This window comes from Cotesia typhae, unplaced genomic scaffold, assembly GCF_013202065.1.
Source record: "Cotesia typhae breed Kobodo isofemale line unplaced genomic scaffold, CoteBio_Ctyphae scaffold_13, whole genome shotgun sequence".
Classification (NCBI taxonomy): domain Eukaryota; kingdom Metazoa; phylum Arthropoda; class Insecta; order Hymenoptera; family Braconidae; genus Cotesia; species Cotesia typhae.
Window position 1 is genome coordinate 14450421 of NW_027423774.1, and position 19699 is coordinate 14470119.

A 19699-nucleotide genomic window follows, 5' to 3' on the forward strand; every position below is an offset into this window, starting at 1 on the left:
TTGACATATACAAACATACACTTACGAGCACACATGAGGACTTCTGCTTGAAAATGGTTAAAATTGCTCTTTATATAATCGAAATATCAATATCTGGTTGAATTCTTGCACATGAAACTTAAACAGTAACCTTCCTAATTTTTGAAGATCTGTAATTTTTTAGTAGAAAAGCAAACATTATCGAAATAACTGAACATTTTTAAGAATTCATATCAGAAGCAAACACAGTAATTCGATTTATTTTTAGATTGTTTTTATTACACTCAGTATGTTATATCGCATAAAATTAAAATTAACTTTAAATGTCTTTTTCTATTCATACACTTGTTTCTTAAATTGATTTTTTCTATATTTTTAAATATTTAGTAATATACAAAGTTACGTATCTTCTTTTTTACTTAATAAAATGTTTTATGAAAAGTAAAAACATAATATAACAAACTTTATAAAATATCTCTCATTGTTATGAATACTTCAATTAGAACAATTATGATTTTTACACAATGACATCTTAGATCTAATATTAAAACGATGATGGATTCAAATTAGTTTTACATAAAACTTAATATTCAGGTTTCTCTATTGCCTTTACAGAATTTACATATCTTTCATTCTAATTTAAAAAACAAGCGACTTATTTTGCTTCCAGCTATTAGATTATTTTCAAGAATCGAAACTTTAATGACTCACCCAAATCCCATGCATGCACCCTATTCACTAGTTGACTGATACAACGGCACAATCTATAGAAAAACGTTGAGGGTGTTACCCGGCTTGCTATGGGTCGATAATATCGCGGTTGCGTTGTTGAATTTAAGAAAGAACACACAAGATCTTACGTTTGCCTATATACTCCGTATATAGACTTTATTCACAACCGATTTTATACCTTCTAGAAGTATAAAATATATGTAAGTCACTTTATGTAAACAAAAAGACGGTTCATCTGGTATATCGCTTCAATTTTATATAATTATTTTTATTTTTTCATCAAGTCCCCAGTCTTTATGATTATATACACTTATTTTAACACTAAATCTGAAAAATTACAAAACTATCTCAAGACTAAACCATGAGATTATCAGAAATTGTGCTGGTTAATAACGTCCTAAATAAATTTCGAAATCAAATACAGCAAAGTTTTCAAAGAAGAACACTCGACCAGCTATTGCAGAAGCTTTGTATTATCCAATTTCATTATTTTTTTAAACCATTACAACGTCCTTCCTTTAATAAATCTTGTACAAAGATAAACGTTTGCTTGAACCTCGGAAATTAATGAGGAAAATTAATGATACCAAAAAAAAAATTGCAATGGAGTTTACCACAAGATTGTGATAAACGTCATTGCAGTTACAACTATCAGGTTCGAAGTATAAATACCTATATATGGATTAAAATTAACTGGTTACAGAAGTTCAATTTGCTTTAAGGGGTTAGGGGTAGTCAGAGACACGAAAAAATAGGAATTTCCAGTAATTTTTTTTTGCTATTAAATCATGTTGTTTTACAAAAGTAATAATATGGCATTATTATCCAATGTTTTGACTTAAAATCACGAAAATTTGAGAAAAAAAAAATTTATGAATCCCAAGGTTGTAGCTGTTTGTGTTGACCCAGTTCAAAAAAAAAGGTCCTTGCGGTGACTATCATAAGTCCTTGGAGATTCATCTAAAACCAATTGGATAAAAAGCTTAGTTTTATAAATAAATAATCTTGGATCTGATCAATAATCTGCGTATCTATGATGTTAAAGACTCTTAAGGCTGCGACTAAAACTGCTAAAATCTTCCGAAAGCAACATTTCAACTGATTTCAGGTAAAACTGCGGAATATAAAAATAACAATAAGGCCGCTAAAATTCCTGGAATTTTTGGGGGTAGGTTTCTCAGGTGCTTTCAGCTAAATACAAAAAATTTACAAAACTACCACTAAAATTCCTAGAATCCTCTAGAGTAGATTTCTCGAGTGTTTTCAAGTCAAACTGCGGAGTACAATACATAACGTAAATGCCGCTGAAATTCCTGAAATCTTCTGAAGTAGGTTTCTCGGCTATTGTCAAGTAAAACTACGGAGTACAAAAAAAAGACCATTCGGCAGCCGAAATGGAAGTAGATTTCATTTACGTACAGAAAATAATATAATTTTGTTATAATATATATATATTGTTATATCTGGCCAAATTTTTATATATTTTTCCTATCGATGGGAAAATTTTCATAAAATCCCAAGTAAAGCCGATAAGAACTTTATCTTTCTTAATGGGTAAAAAAAACCTAGAACCATAAAATATATTAGTAATGTTATTTCAAAAGTACTTGGGTTATTTGCTTAAAAATGCCTACACAAATAGCCTAATGCATTTTACTATCTCTAATATTTTTATCACTATAATCCAAAAAGGTTCTTAGATAACATAAAACCTTGGACCCCAAATGATCCATAAACCATTAAAAGTAAATTAGTTTGGGAATAATGGTTTATGATCGTTTGAGGTATCTTTTGTAATCTTTTATAATGTAAAATTCGTTACTTATTTAGTTAACATTAGTTAAAAGAAAATCCAATGTTTAAATGTACATGGCTGCAATACTGTCACGTGTACACCAAATGAAGATAAGATAATAAACTAACAACTTAAATAAAATAACAAATTAATAAATAAATAAAATAACAAATTAATGAATTAATAAAGCAACAAATTAATGAATTTATAAACTAAAATACATTCGACATATTAATATTTATTATAATATGTCATTTTCAAACTTGTTAATTATAACAGTTAAAAATTAATAATTAATAACAATTATAAAAACCAATAATATATTTGTTAACTGTAGTAATAAATAATAGAACCAATAAGAAAAATTTGTTAACAAGTAAACATTATTATAAGTACTAAAACGTTGAAGATTGTTAATAACAATTAACATAGAGATAATTATTTAAACATATAATTATTATTATTAAAAAAATGTTAGTTTGTGTGTGGGTGTGCACACAGACAAGCTAGCATCAGGGCAGTCCTTTACCTCCCAAAATAATTACGGAGTAGGGATGATACCCTGAAAACTAACCCTGATTGGGAAATGCTGTGCCCCAACCCAAGGCCCAATAGGTGGAGCCTTAATTAGGGAACACTTATATAACTAAGAGTTCGTTACTTTGTCTTCTAGTTCCAATATTGGTGCAGTCCTAGTTCAACTATTTCAACAGTTAGTTAACAGCTACTTGCTTTAAACGGTGGTCCATTAGTACCATTTTCAAGTATTAAATTTTTATAGTTACATTCAAGTATCCGCATACTTAGTTTTCTCCACATACAGTAGGAAAACGTGTAACTGAGAAAAACCGTTCACTTTCAATTCGAGTCGATACATTTTTCCCTGATTTCATTCAAGTGTCCGCACACTTTGTTTCTCCGCATATCGTGGAAAACGTGAAACAGCACAAAGATAACGACTTCGGTAGTTTGAGACAAGTGAACATCCCGTATCCTAACAAAACCCACAGCAGTATCCAATCAAGGTCAACTCAACAGGGATCATCGGTTTATTGTAAGTTATAGCAGTTAACAAATTAAGTTATTTTTATATTCAGAATTTCAATTTAGAATTTTGTAAATCAATATTTAAAAATAAATTCAACTTAGAATTTTGTAAATCAATAGTTAAAATAAATTCAACGCAAAGTAAAACCACCCATCTAAACATTATTACATTCCAAACACAATCTCACGATCCCGGTCTATAGGTCGCAAGACTTGGACCAAAAATATATTTCGCCAGGTCTAATCCTGGACATAACATATATATATATATATATATATATATATATATATATATATATATATATATATATATATATATATATATATATGGGTAGATCCATTAATTCTCGACGAAAGTGTGCGTACTTAGGTCAGCGATTTTGATGCCGATTTTTCCTCAAAAGTACACCTTGAAAAAAGACGATCCAGAAAATTTGGGTCCGATATAATCAAATTCGGCCGCTGGAGAATTTTTTGAATTTTGAGATAAGTCGATTTTTCACTGAATTCTACTAATTTATATCTCAGCTTCTAAATAACTTAAAGACTCCTACCAAACGACATTCTTCTCAGTAGACTGTCTACTTTAAAAAAAAAAAATTAGTATTTAGTCTAAACTCATTTAGGACTTAGCTGACAGCCTCTAACTAACGAACTGCTTTGGTTAAATTTTACCTACTAGTATATGTACAGTGTTTGAAGTTAAGGGTCGACCAGCAGCTAATGTCTTCTATTGGGGTATATTTTAGTGGAATCTATGCAACTTTTACTTGATTGCTTCTATTAAGTAAAGTTATAGCCATCTGAAACCAATCAAATTTTAAGAAATTGCAGTTTTCAGATGGCTAGAACTTTTTTCTTCGAATTTCGATTTCCTTCAAATTTTCAGAAAAATTGCTTTATTATGTTCCTAAAAAACCCTGAAAATTTGAGCTAGGGAATCGAGCTTGTATTCAAGTTATGAATTTTTTAATATTGATAAAATAGCGTTGAATTTAATAAGGAATTACTTAATAGTCATCACTTATGCGTATAGAATACTACCCTGTTGAAAAACTCCAATAAAATCCCATCAAAAGGGACAAAAGCCACTTAGAAACCAATAAAATTTATGGGTTTCTAAGTGGCTTTTGTCGCTTTTGATGGGATCCTATTGGAAATTTTAAACAGGGTAATTACCGAATGAAACAAAAATAATTTTTGGAACATAATCTATGGTTATTTGTATTTTGTATTCTAATATTACGTTAAAGTATAAAAAAATATAAAGGAAATGACTTTTTATTAAATTCTAATTATTGAAAAAATTTTTTGAAAATTACTGTCAGTTTAAAATATTAAATGTTAATTATTCAAAAAAAATAAAGTCAGCACCAGTTCATCAAACCAGCTTACGAGCGTTTATTTTCTTAACGAGTTTGATTAGAAAAGCACTTTTTTTTAAATGCTGATTTTAAATTAATTTCTTCATCTAATTATATGATCTTTTTGTTTTCAATTAACAATATATGAAAAAGTTATAAAATTGAATAATCAAAATTAATTGTATGCTTTATAATGTTTAAATGATGGGTGTCAATAACTAGTCCATAATTTTTAAGTTGAATCTTATATTGACAGCCAATCGACAGCGCTAAGACGCCATTTTTTGACTTTAACCTAAAAAATTAACTTTAAGAGTTTGAACTCTTCTGTTTCAATAAATTATTTTTAAGTTAATTTTTATTATTTTAATAGTAATTAATCATTTATGGGAATTAATATTAATAAACTTTGATAATATTTAAATTAAAGTATGTCAATAATTAGGTCAATCAGTTTTTAAACCTGTCAATAATTGGGGTATCCGGATAATCGATTTAATTATTCAAAATTAATTAGTATCAGAAATACTGGATAGGATATTGATGTTGCACTGAAAAAAAAGTTTAAGTCCTATTGGTATACACTTTTTTAATGAATTGGTATTGCGAATATGATAAAAAAGTTTAAGTATTATCGCAATACTCTGTTTAAGTGAGTGACTTATATTTTCCGTACGATACTATTGCAAGTCTAGAGAGTATAGTAAAAAAAGTTCCCGCGTAAAACTCAGCGCGTATTTCGCTCTTTTTTTCCCCGTGTTTTTACCTTTAACCTAAACATCATTCTCAAGAGCATTAAAAAAAATATTTATATAATTGACATTAAAAATAATAATTTATGGATCCGTGGGTGAAAAATAAATTAACCGAGTGGAATTTGTCATCCTATCATCAAGTGTTTGAAGGTATGTAATTTTATAATATTGTAAAATTTAAACACATTGCCAACCCTTGTGGAAATAATTCTCTGAAAAAACTCTTGACAAGTCTTTATAACTCTGAATAAGACTTTTCGAAATTCTTCACATCCCTAACTAAGTGAAGGAAAGACTTAATAAGTCTTCAAAACTCTGCAATACTCTTCAAAAGTCAAATTTTCCCTGCAATTTCGGAATTTCTCAAAGAGTTATTAAGACTTGATAAGACTTGTTCAGTTTTACAGGAAAAGAAGAAAATATTTCTTTTCAAAAAAATTACTTATCAGAATTAAATAAAACTATAAAAAGAATTAATGAATGTTTTAAAAAAATTTTTTTAAATAATATTTTCATCACGAAAATACTTTGATGGGCATCGAATCACTCGTAGTTGAGCAAGTCAAAACATCAACAGCAAATGAAGTGCACTTGCTGTTGGAAACAGATATTACTCAAAGAGTAAATCAATCGGTATTTAATTTGGACTATCAAATATTAAAGTCAACTTTCTAGGTAGGAAAGAATTTTCTAACCACATGCCACCTATTAGAAACTAAGAACACTCAAAGATTCTAACTGTAAATTCGTAAACTAAAATATGTTAGGTATCAATTAATTCCAGCAGATAGCGTGTGGATAGAAAATTCTTTCCTACCTAGAAAGTTGACTTTAATATTTGATAGTCCAAATTAAATACCGATTGGATTTACTCTTTGAGTAGTATCTGTTTCAACATCAAGTGCACTTCATTTGCTGTTGATGTTTTGACTTGCTCAACTATGAGTGATTCGATGCCCATCAAAGTATTTTCGTGATGAAAATATTATTTAAAAAAAATTTTTTTAAAACATGCATTAATTCTTTTTTATAGTTTTATTTAATTCTGATAAGCAATTTTTTTGAAAAGAAATATTTTCTTCTTTTCCTGTAAAACTGAACAAGTCTTATCAAGTCTTAATAACTCTTTGAGAAATTCCGAAATTGCAGGGAAAATTTGACTTTTGAAGAGTATTGCAGAGTTTTGAAGACTTATTAAGTCTTTCCTTTACTTAGTTAGGGATGTGAAGACTTTCGAAAAGTCTTATTCAGAGTTATAAAGACTTTTCAAGAGTTTTTTCAGAGAATTATTTCCACAAGGGAACCGAGGTTAACCTTTATTATAATAAATGTAACATCCTAACATTAATCTTTAATCATTATTTCTTAATAAATAAAATAAAAAAAATAAAATAAATAATTAAAAAATAAAAAAAATTAACATATTTGAGTCACCAGGAACAATTTTGATATTAATTTTTAAAAATTTTTATAAACAAATATCTGACAACTCTTTTAGTTTTTTGTAAGTACAAAATTAATATCACATTAAAGTTAGCAGACACTTGATAATTTTTTAATTTTATTTAACAAACAACTTTATTCCAAAAATTATTTTTTAAAAATTGGATTATTAATTTTTTTTAATTTCTACATGTTAATTTTTTTTCCTCATTTGTTTTTGCTATAATTTATTTATTAAAAAATTTCTTAAAATGATCAAATATCTGCTAAATTAAATTTCAAAAAATTAATATAAAATAAAATACTGATGATATTGTTTTGTATGATCATTTATTTGACACCCGGCCACATTGTATAACAAAAAATTCCGATCAATCATTTATAATTGTACGATCTAACCATCACTAAAATTATTATTTTAACATTAAAAACTAAAAACTAATTATATTAATATTAATATACCTTGTCCCATATATGTTAATATTCTGTATTTTATATTATAATTATTATTAATTATTTATTAATTTTTAAATAAATTTAATTTTAAAATAAATGGGTTTATTGTCATTTCTTTAATGTATAGGAAGATTTATTTACATAACCTTTCTTTTTTTATTCTGTAAATTTATTACTATAAGGATTTGAGTGTATTGCTGATATGAGTTTTGCGGTGGCGCTCAAACTCGGTTTAAGTGTATGACTTAAACGAGTTTCAGTGTAGTGTTTAAAAATATTGCGCTGAGACTCAAACAGTGTTTAAGTATATTCACAATACCAAGTATTTCAATATCACTGAAATTTATAAGTGTGGGACTCATACTTTTTTTTCAGTGTGTTAATATCTAAATAAAAAAGAGATCACAGGTCAGGTAATTTAAGTGTTGTGTTTATTAGGAAAAAATACAGAGGTCTGTCTACAATGAATAGTTCTTCAGTACTGTCTTCTTTGAAGTCCTTTTTCTTAATTACTTTACCTACTACTTGGGCCTGTTACCCCACTCAGTCATACTTTTATCTAATGCGCAAAACTAACTTAAACTTAAAGTGCCCACGCATTTCCAAAATACTTTTAAAATTCACTCTCACAATTTTACTTACAACAATCTTATTACCTATCTGTCAAAACATCTGCAAATTTTCAGATAATAATTATGTACGTCTGCAAACTAATATCTTCGAAGTTCAATAAATATAAAATGTTATATGATGCTAAATTAATAAAGACTTGAATTGGAAAGGATGCTTCAATATTGAAATTTTCTAAATCCTCCTTCATTCTTTTGAATTCTCAACAAAAATGAAATTACAATATTATTTAAGAGTTACAAAGGTTGAATTCGTATTAAACTTTTTAAAATTCTTTTTCATTTTTTTGAATTCTTCGGAAGAACGAAATTACAATATTATTTAAGAATTCAAAAGAATTAGTTAGTATTAACTATTTTTAGATTCTCCTTAATTAATTTAAATTCTCCGCGTGAATGAAAATAAAATATTATTTTAGCATTAAAAAGAATTAGTTAGTATGAAACTTTTTTGCGTTCTCCTTTATTCTTTAAAATTTTCCGGGAGAACGAAATTGCAATATTATTTCAACATAAAAAAGAATCAGTTAGAATTAGATATTTTTAAATTCTCTTTTATTCTTTTAAATTTTTCGGGAGAACGAAATTACAATATAAATTTAGGATTCGAAAGAATTAGTTAGAATTAAACATTTTTTAATTCTATCCTATTTTTTTAAATTCTCCTATAAAACGAATTTACAATATTATTTAAGAATTCAAAAGAATTAGTTAGTATGAAGCATTTCAAAATTCTCTCCTATTCTTTTAAATTCTCCGCAAAAACGAAATTACAATATTATTATAGCATTAAAAAGAATTAGTTAGATACCCTTGCGACTTTCAAATCATTCTGAAATCAGTCTGAAAAAATTCTGGAAACGTTATGGAATCATGATGGTTCCAGAGTGGTTTTGTGCCTATTTTCCAGCATGAAACCAGAGTGAACCCAGATTAAAGCCAGAGTGGAATCAAAGTAAACTCAGAATTAAATTAAAGTGGAACCAGAGTGAACCCAGACTAAAGCCAGAATGGAATCAAATAAAAAACAACTGTTACTCTCGGAAATCGAATCTGGGACCTGACGCTTGAAAGACTAATTCTTTACCAGTTTACCGATGAGAATTACTTGAATATCAGGGTTTTTAACAACTACAAGTAATGCAAATCGTATACACGATCAATGCGTAATGAACAAAATTTTTTATTTCGTTTGTAAATTATTAATTATCAATATACACTGATAAAAAGATTTATTAACTATTAATAAATTAATTTATTCGAAGACAATTATTTAATTGGTTAAATTTTAATAACTTAAAATTAAAATAATTTCAAATTTAGCTCGATCAAATATTAAAAACAAATACATGTAATGACATATAGTTATATATAAATTATATGTAATTATATGTAGTTATATAAAAATTATATATAATCTTAAAAACGAATGTATGTAGTGACGTACAGTTATATATAAATTATTTGCAATTATATATAGCTTTATATAATTACATATAATCTTAAAAACAAACATATGTAAAGACATATAGTTATATATAAATTATATGAAATCATATATAGATTATATATGGTTCTATAGAATTATATATAATTTTTTTTTCCAGGATCAAACTGATCCCTATGTGAATTTCTAGTATTTTCAAAATAAAATCTTTTTAAGTCATACAAAAATTCATAACATTTAAAAGTTTTTAAATAGGGAACCAATTAATAATGTATAATACTAAATTCACCTGTTGACTTCATAATTTAATATAATAAAGATAAAAATAGACCTTTAACTAATTGAAAGTATTTTCAAATTACAAAATTTGTTATCTCTTATTTTGTAGAATGAAATGGTTGTTAATTATGTAGTCGAAAAATGCTATATGATTATCAATTTATTAACCATTTGTCGTCTAACTGTTAATATAATTAGGTAAATTATGAAAACTCAATACACTACACTAGTGTTAAAGTTATCATAAATATACTAAGGACAAAATTGAGAATTATTCGAATTTACTCTGAAAAGCGCTAAACCCACGTTGAAAACATTTTCAAGACATTCTGAAAACACTCTAGTTTCATTTTGAATTCACTCTGAGATTACTCTGAATTCACTCTGAGATTACTCTGAATTCACTCTGGGATCACTCTGGATTCACTGTGATTTGACTCTGGAAAAAAGGCACAAAACCACTCTGGATCCACACTGGTTTCAATATGATTTCACTCTGACTCTGAATACAGAGTGATTCCAGAGTGAGGTGAAGGTTGCAAGGGTATATAGACTTATATGTGATTCCATATGGAGTTTGACATATGGACAGCCAGATGACAGCCATAATGACAGCCAGATATGATCATATCTAATTATATATAATCATATCTGATCATATACAGAGTTATATGTGATTATATATAATTATGTATGATTATATATAATCATATATAACTAGACAAAAACTTTTTTCATCGGGATATTTTATTTAAGTCTATACATGATTAGATCTGATTAGACCTGAGTTATCTAGGGCTATTTATGATTATGTATAAACCTACATATGATTATATTTGAATAGATCTCGAGTTATAAAAAATGTCGAAAGAAAATTGCTATTTTTGCTTTTGATTTTAAATAAATATTTCTTAACTGTTAACAAATACTTATTAACATTTAATAAATCGTATTTAATAAATAATTTATTAACTGGTAATAGATATTTATTAAATCCCATGATCTTAAAAAATCACTTATTAACAGTTAATAAAGCTCATTAAATATAAACAAATCCTACTATCAATGTAACTACACGGAAATCATATATAACTAGATATAAATCATATACAATTATATATAACTTTTTTTATTCCAGTGGATATTTTGTGATTACTATAAAACATTCTCTGTTTTTATCTCAGAGCCTGCTACTCCAATGATTAATAATCTTTTAAACTATAGTATTTTGTGGATGAAATAATGGAACTGTATTAATTAACTTAACTTATAAAAGCCAATTATGTATACGATTTGCATTACTTGTAGTGATTACAAACTTTGCTCTTCAAGTAAGTCTCGTAGGTAAACAGGTCGCGTGTTAGTCTTTTAAGAGTCAGGTCCCCGGCTTGATCCCCGTGCACACTTAATTCTTTTTATTTTTGTAGAAATAATTAAATATAATGATATCCCTTAGCGGATTCGTGGTGACCGTCAAACTACGGTCAAACGACGGTGAATTCACCGTAAATTCACTTACCGATGAAACAAAGTCTATTGAAGGTCGAACAACTGTCTTTCGACGGTGAAAAATAAGTCAAGTTGTGAATTATTCTAACGGTGATTGCATGGTTCATTAAGTAAACATTGTACAAAGCTTGAAGAGCTCAAAAACGTAATAAGTGAAATTTCGGACGCTTAAGGGTGCGTTCCACTAAGCGCTCACAACGATCAAAATGCTTCTTTAGTCGTTCCACATAACGACCGCGGTCGTTGTGGTCGCGGCGAAAACGTCACTCATGACGTCATGACTAACGCTCACGCGAAGCTCACAACGACCCATCTGAAAAGGTGGGTTGAAGTGAGCGTTGAGAAAATTAGCGGCACTTTCAAAACTGAAAGCAACAAAAATGGCGACCGTGAAACTTACATTATTTAATGCGGAAAGAGATATTTTAGTAGATGTGGATGTTTCTGCAGCGGATGCTCAACGTGCCTCAACAGGTAAATATAATTATATGAATTATATAATTATATGAAACAAGTTTAAAAAAGTAATTACAGCTTATAATCAATACAAATATATACATTTTTCCTTGATTGCCAATAACATAACCTACCTTTATGAATGAAAACTAAGTTAGCCGACGTTTAAAAATTTGTGATTTTTTTGTTGAGAAAATTATGACAAATATTTAAAATTTCACTCGTGAAAATTTTATTTTTATTATAGATACACTATTTGCGACACAACTTTTGAACAAAGCTTTAAATGAACAACCGCAAACATTAACGTCCGCTGATCTTGCTGATGAAAATGTTCAATTTTCTGATGATGGCACTGATAATTTTATTGATGAAGAATTCCTCAATACAGAGGATACTGCTTATCCCAACTCTGAAACTCAAGAAAGTGAAGGTATTCATAAACAATGATCAATTGTATAAATATCTTAATTATCACATATAGCATGTGACGGAGTTAATTAACTTTGTAATAGCATTTGTTTACATTTCTTTATATAGGTGCTTCTTCATATAGGTGGAGTACACCTTGTGTGTTGTTATTATTAGAGTCTTACAGGTCAATGAAAAACGACTTTAATAGTGGAAAAATATCCCAAAAGAAAGTTTGGGAAAAAGTTGCCAAAGAATTGAAGGTAAAAGGACATGATGTGACTGGACCACAATGTTCTTCTAAGCTACGAAGCTTAAAAAAGTCTTACAAATCTATCAAAGACCATAATAGTAAATCGGGAAATGACAGAAGGACTTGGCAGTTTTTTGACGTTCGTATAAATTCTTTAATATTCTTCTTAACTTCAACATGTAGCGAATTTTTTTATAATAATACAGACCATATTTATTTAAAATTATCGTAATGTATCATACATTTTTATTAGATAATGGAAGAAATTTTTTCCAAAAAAGCTTGGTGTGATCCAGTTGCTGTTGCATCTTCCACAGGTCTATCAAAAAAACAATTAGAAAGTAATGATAGTACGGGAGGATCTGATAGTGGATGTTCAATAAGTAAGTTAATTATGTCTGAAAGCTTTGTTTCACTAAAATATTGTAAAAAATGGAATTTAATTTCAGAATCAAATAAGACACCAATTGCCACTTTATTAGGAAAAAGACTGAAGCAAAAAGAACATGAACAACAAAAAAGTAAAAGACATAAAGAGCGAATGGAGATGGATGAAAAATTTCTGAACGTTTTAGAAAAGTTAGCTAATAAATAATGAAAAATTTTAAATACTCCTTAAAAATAAGTTTTGATAATTTCAAATTCTATTGAAAAAAAAAGTTTTAAACAGTTAAATTCTACGTACAAATTAGCTTATAACCTTTTTTACGATAATTTAGTATTTTTTTATTAAACCAAGAAGGGCATTTCATGTTTTCATAATTAATAAAGTTTAATATTTAAAAATTTTAATTTTGTACAATTCTTGTAATATTTTACATGTGTGTGTTATCATATATGATATAATAATATGTTCAATTTTTGTTATTGGCTTAAGATTATTATAGTATTAACAAATTTTTGGAAATCTTATAGTTTTCATATTCCGTGAAAGTATTTTTTTTTTTGGGGGAAAATTTTCAACTGCCAAAGAAATTTTCATTAGATTCCCATGATTTAAAGTGCTAAGAAATTATTATCACGACCGAAAACATAGTTTACAATTAATCATCATAATTATTACAAAGAATTCATTATAATATCTCTTTTTAAAATTCCTGCATTACGCCTTACTTCGCGTGAATTGTTACCATTATTTTCGTCATTAGGTTCGGGTATAGTGATAACAATTATTTCATCTTCTCGTAAAGTACAGATATTATGAATTACGCAACATGCAACAATATACTCTGCCATTAAATCTACTTTTGTCATTGGTAGACAATTTAATAAGCTTCTCATTCGTCCTTTCAATAATCCGATGCATCTTTCAACAGTAACTCGAGCAGCTGATTGACGATAATTATATTTTTTCTGTTTCTCACTTAAATGTCCATTATCTCGATAAGGAGTAAGTAAGTGCTGATGTATTTCATAAGCAGAATCGCCTAAAATATGCCTGTCTTCAGGGAATGCATTGTCATCGTTCAAGTAATCTGCAACTTCTGACAAACGAAAAACTCTTTGATCATGAACAGATCCTGGATTTCCAGCATGACAATGGGTTATCAGAGCCTTGTGGTCACATACCAGCTACAAAAAAAATTTAACTCTATGTAAATCTATTTTAATTATATACCAAAACTAATATACTTAAATATGACAGTTATTAAATACCAGTAGCTGAATAGAATGGAATCCTTTCCGATTGATATAATCTACTGGATTCTGTTTTGGCGCATTTATACGAATGTGAGTCCCATCAATTGCTCCTATTGTTTTAGGAAAACCACTTGCTCTCTCAAATCCACGCATTACTTCAATTGCACCATCTCCCGTAGGCCATTGTATAAATCTTGAGGCTCTTTTAAATAAAGCATGACAAACTCGACGTACAGCCCTTACGGCAGTAGCTCGCCCTACGTTAAATCTGTCACAGACGGATCTACCATAAAATTAAAAAGCAAAAGTTTAGTCACATACGTCAAAAAGCCTCCGCACGAAGCGGTATCTGATGGAGCTCGTGCTCAATTAAATGCAATGTCGATTGCATTTAATGATATGCCTCTTAAGAATTATATTGGAGTTTGTTTTGAAAATCTCCAAAGTAAAACAACAACAGATATTACTACTTATATCAGATTAGATGTAGCGCATTTCGTGCACATAATAACAAGATGGAAATGCTTTAAAATAGTAATTCATTCATCTGTGAAGAAATTTTACACTTAAGGTATATGACCCCTCTATCAGCCAGTTAAGCGAACATTTTTTTTTAAATAAATATTTTGATCATTAAGTACCATAATATTTATAAGATTATGACAAGGGCGAATATCTTATTTATTCAGCTTTATAAAAAATCGAAAAAGTTTTAAAAATATTTATCAGATATTAAATAATTAATCAAAATAACTTTGATTCCCGATGTCCCCTCTATTGGCCTACCTGTCCCCTCTATTGGCCTACTTATGTCCCCTTTATCGGCCGCCTTCGAAAAATTCGCTGTTAAAAAGGTAAATAAATATTAACTGAAATATGTTAAAAAGAGTTAATGGTTAATATTATTATTAAATAGAATACAACATAAAACATAACAATAAAAAATTATCGATCATAACATCACACATAACACATAAATAAATATAAAAAAAAAGTTTTTAATTTTTCAATGGGCTTGTCTTCTTCTTTTCCAATACAGTTTTATTTTTTTTTTCTAATTTCTTCTGTTCTTTTTCTTCTTTCTCCTCAGCTAATCTTCGTTTTTTCTCTTCAGCCGCTAATAATCTTTGTTGCCTTTTCTCTTGTGCGGCTAATTTTTTAGCAGCTGCAATTTCCCTTCGTTTTACTTTTCGTTCTTCTACATCTGCTATCTTCTGAAGCTTTTCTTGTTCCTTGACTTCGCTCAAGTGTTTCCACTGAAGTGAAGATACGACAGAAGGTAGTTTATCTTTTGGTTTTCTTTGTTTTTTTTTTTATCAGTCGCTTTTCCAGGCCAAACTAGCGCTTCTCGGAACGACAGTGGGAATTTATCATAAATATCAGAGTTCTTATTCCTATTATTTTTAGTGGTCTGTTCGGAAATCTGAACTTTGGGCTGCTGATCTTCTAATAAAGTAGTGTCTACATTCTCAGATAATCTTTCATTGATTTCTTCAATAGTTGACTCCGGCTCCATAGACGAATAATTTTGGATGCACTTATTTCGAACAGCCGTATTCTCAATTTGATTATTGCCACTTGGGATTGTAACCTCGTTACCTGTAAATAAATAAAAATTTTTAATCACAATAATAAGAATGGATTAAAGTGGGAAAATACAGCTGAATGTTTGGTGTAAAATATAAAATAATTTACCAGATTCATCATGTAGATTCTCTTCTTCAACAAATATTAAATCATTGTCGAGGGCAATCTGCAAATCATTTTCAAGAACTTGTTGAGCCGGAGGTCCTCCCAGTATTTCAATATTTAGTGACTTAAAATCAATATCATCGTTGGTACTATATGGTAAAACATCAACAGTGTCAGGATCTTCAGCTAAAGTACTTGCAATACTCTCATTCAAATTACTTCTTAGCGCAGACGAAGACTCTATTTTCAAGACAAATAAATAGGAAAGAGAAGCAAAAAGAAAAGTAAGAATAGAACCTTAGAACCGATTATTTAGAAAAAAATAATAATTAAAATGAAATGTAAAGCAAATTATAAAATTAGAAAAGAATAAGTCAAAAAAAATTACTTTTCATTGATTTCCAAACCATAAAAAGACTCGAATCTTCTAATTCACCGTCCCACTCTTCATCAACACCAACTTCTTCAAACTTTTGCAACGTAACTGGATCTATATACTTTTCCATAGCTGTAAGTGCATGATGATCATTTTGTGTTGCAGCATTATCTTGTTCTTCTGTCCCTTTTGATTTATTTCTTAGTTTATTATAATTTACAGCATCTGCTGAAAATGGATGTAGACCTGTAGTTTTAAAACCGTTTTTCATGATAGATTTAATGTCCAAAGTATCAACAGCGCTTTTTAACAATGTTGCAAAATTTTCTTTTGTTATTTTATTTCCTTTGTTATTCATACGCCAATCAGTTACCACTTTTCGCCAAGATACTTTCAAAGGATGGAAAAAAGCAACATCCAGAGGTTGTAAGATGTGTGTTGCATTAGGATGAAGCGCAATCAAAACTATCTGCTTTTCACGACAAAAATCACTCACTGCCATTGTCAAATGAGATGAATGTCCATCAATATATAAAATAACAGGAAATTTGATTTTATTTTCCACAAGCCATGGATAAAAAATGTTTGCAATATATTCATAAAAATTTTCTCCGTTCATCCATCCATTATCCGATTTACCAGCAGCCCAACCTTCTGGCATATTTTCTCGTATGCTATTTGGTACTCGCTTATATGAAAAAATCACTAAAGGAGGAGCTAATTGACCAGATGCACTTGCTACAAATAGAGTAGTTAAACATTCTTTATCGTCATTTTGAATGATGTTATAAACACTTCTTTCACCTTTTTTAACAAAAACTTTTTGACTTTTTGGAGCCAACATAAATGCGGATTCATCACCATTGAACACTCTACTATCTTCAATCTCGAGCAATAGCTTTGAGAAAAGTTCTTCTTTTACTTCAGAAAACCAGCTATGGATATTAGACTCAGAAATCGCAGCTCTAGATATTGTTAAATTTTGTGCAATCCGTTCGGAAAGTTGTGGGTGACGAATCAAAAAAGCAGTAAGCCAGCTACGCCCAGGAACTCCATTTTTAAAAGGGTGCACTCTTTCCTTACCATTATCCTTTAAAGTTTTGAGAAGCATTTTAACACTTCCAAGTAATTGAGATTTACAGACGGGAAATCCGTTATCACTCATCAGCATCATCCATGATATCAAATGTTGCTCTTCGTCTTTAGTCAAGACTGTTTCTGGACCCCCTTTTCTAATTTTTGGAGATGAATCTTTTACTTTAGAGTTTAATGTTGATCTGGGTATGCTGTATTTCTTGCTAATAGCTCTAACAGATTTACCATGCTTGATTTCTGCAACTGCTGCCTTTAGCTGTTGGACAGTGTACTTGAATCTTTGAGGTTCCTTCTTTTTCGTCTTCACCATTTTTAATCTGTTAAATAAAGAATTTATTAACTAATTTTGTATAAGATTAAGAATTTAATACTTCAAAATGTAGTATAAAATTATATTAGTTGAAAGTATAAAATTATATCAGATATTTTTGTCAATACATCTAACCTTTAAATATACGTCAATAGGCCGGCCGATAGTATACACAGAAATGATTTTCTTGATCCCATGCTTGGCCGGTCTATTTTTAATATAAATTTATTAAATTTCATCATTATAGTGATTTCTTATATTATTTAAAGTTATGTCAATAGATATAAAAAGAAATATGTATATTGTTATTATTAGTTTGAAAGAATAATACCATGTTAAAAAATTAGGAAATCTTAACCTACCTGATAATAAATCACCAAAGATGAAAGCTGTCACAACATTAATATTTTTATTTAAGCTTACACTGTATTTATTATTTTTAAAAATGTATTTTTTTGGCACTCGGTAGATTAAAGTTTTTTTATAAAAATTTTTTGTGAGATGTTTGCATCCTAGCATCTATCAAAATAATTTATTGACTAAGTGGCCGATAGAGGGGGCCTGGCCGATAGAGGGGTCACATACCTTACTGTATATGCCTTTTAATTGATTGTAGTAACTTTAAATCTTTTGAACATATTTTGTTACTAATTGTAATTGTTTGTAACAGCGAGTACGAAGATAGCATTATTTCAATTAACAGTGAAACTATTACTCCCACAAAAGCAAAATCAGAGTTGGAAAATTTGATTTCAAAAAGAAATATCCAAGAGTTTTTGTTGAATGTAACACAAGAAATCGATAAGTACGATTTTGATTCTAAAAAATGTGATGTTGAACAAGTTTCATCGAAAATCTCCGAAACAGATTCAATGTCTATGTCAGCGTGGATGACCAAGCTCTTGAAAATGTCTAAAAAGGTAATCTGTCAAGGGAAAAAGCTCCAGAGTTTTTTTATGCCTCCAATAGAGGAACCATTAGTGGAAATGATAATGGAGTTTCCTTTGTGGTCGAATGTATGCATTCCTTATACTGATTTGCGCGCAACATCTAGCTACGTAGAGCAGGACTTTAAAGATTTAAAAATGGCTCTAAAGCATCAAGTTTCACTACCCACTGATGCGTATACCTTTTTAAAATTGCACCTCGACTATCTTCTTGGTGGAGTTGTTCTCCTTAGATCAAAAATAACAAAATTTATCTCTGAAAATTTTAATAAATCGGAAGAAAATTGTAGTGATACTTGAAATTGTGACTTAAGTATAATAAAAAAAACTGATCCTGTTAAAGATACCATGAAAGAAGAAAAAAACAACACTCCTAATGTAGACAAAAACGTATTTAATTTAAATATTAAGTCTGCAGACTCCAGTAATTTTAATGACTTTTCTAATGAAATTGATTCAAAAGCTGCTATTAGCCATTCAGATAATGATTTGAGTAGTATAGTCGATGTCAAGAATAAAAATGAAGTAGAAAAAAATTGGAAAGAAAAAGCTACAAATAATAAATTTAACGGATTTGATTGGATGAAATCGGAAAAATGTGACCTAGTTGAAGCTACACCGGATTTAAAAAATGATGATGATTTTAATTATAATTTGAGCAAAATAACTGATATAAAGAATGAAAATGACCAAGGAGAAAATTGGAAAGGGAAGGCTACAAATAATAAATTTAACGGATTTGATTGGATGAAATCGGCAAAATGTGACCAGACTGAAGCTACACCGGATTTAAAAAATGATGATGATTTTAAAAATATTATTTGGGATTTAAGTGACAATATAGTCAATGTAAATGATAACTATGATTATATTAGCGATATCGTTCTCCAAGAGGATCGCAGTGAAAATCGAAAAAGAGCTGCTGATGTGTTTAATAATGAGATGATTGATGATTTCAGTGCCAATATAATGAATGTTGATAATAATTCCAATGATAGCAGCGAAATTAATCACCATGAGCATCGAATTAAAACTAAAAATTGTGATTTTGATATTTATAGTACTAATGACATTAAAGAACTA

General features: G+C 28.8%; 3 protein-coding genes across 5 annotated transcripts in view; 1 reads left to right on the top strand and 2 right to left on the bottom strand.

Moving 5' to 3' along the window:
• The window catches only part of Syn (synapsin), a 295521-nt gene extending 294790 nt beyond the window's left edge, over positions 1 to 731 (bottom strand). The window contains exon 1 of one of the 2 annotated variants that reach the window (XM_074254996.1): positions 691 to 731. The gene's annotated coding sequence lies outside the window, so the exon portion shown is untranslated. Of the gene's footprint in view, positions 1 to 25; positions 165 to 690 lie in introns of those variants that run through there. The other variant, XM_074254995.1, reaches the window with a different exon arrangement.
• A 10336-nt stretch (positions 732 to 11067) lies between these two features.
• LOC141535452 (uncharacterized) lies at positions 11068 to 13341 on the top strand. 2 transcript variants are annotated; one of them, XM_074255376.1, is made up of 5 exons: positions 11068 to 11909; positions 12139 to 12324; positions 12432 to 12694; positions 12809 to 12938; positions 13005 to 13341. In XM_074255376.1, the coding sequence occupies exons 1-5, from the start codon at positions 11816 to 11818 to the stop codon at positions 13148 to 13150; spliced, it is 819 nt and encodes a 272-aa protein (XP_074111477.1). In that variant the 5' UTR covers positions 11068 to 11815; the 3' UTR covers positions 13151 to 13341. The 2 variants fall into 2 exon arrangements, with proteins under 2 accessions (XP_074111477.1, XP_074111478.1); XM_074255377.1 differs by lacking the exon at positions 11068 to 11909 and having other exon boundaries at positions 11956 to 12324; positions 12407 to 12694.
• Positions 13342 to 15073: 1732 nt separating this feature from the next.
• LOC141535451 (uncharacterized) lies at positions 15074 to 18184 on the bottom strand. Its single transcript, XM_074255375.1, has 4 exons — positions 18032 to 18184; positions 16277 to 17676; positions 15892 to 16128; positions 15074 to 15795 (listed from the first exon to the last, which is right to left on the bottom strand). The coding sequence occupies exons 2-4, from the start codon at positions 17667 to 17669 to the stop codon at positions 15440 to 15442; spliced, it is 1986 nt and encodes a 661-aa protein (XP_074111476.1). The 5' UTR covers positions 17670 to 17676; positions 18032 to 18184; the 3' UTR covers positions 15074 to 15439.
• Between the last annotated feature and the right edge of the window lie 1515 nt (positions 18185 to 19699).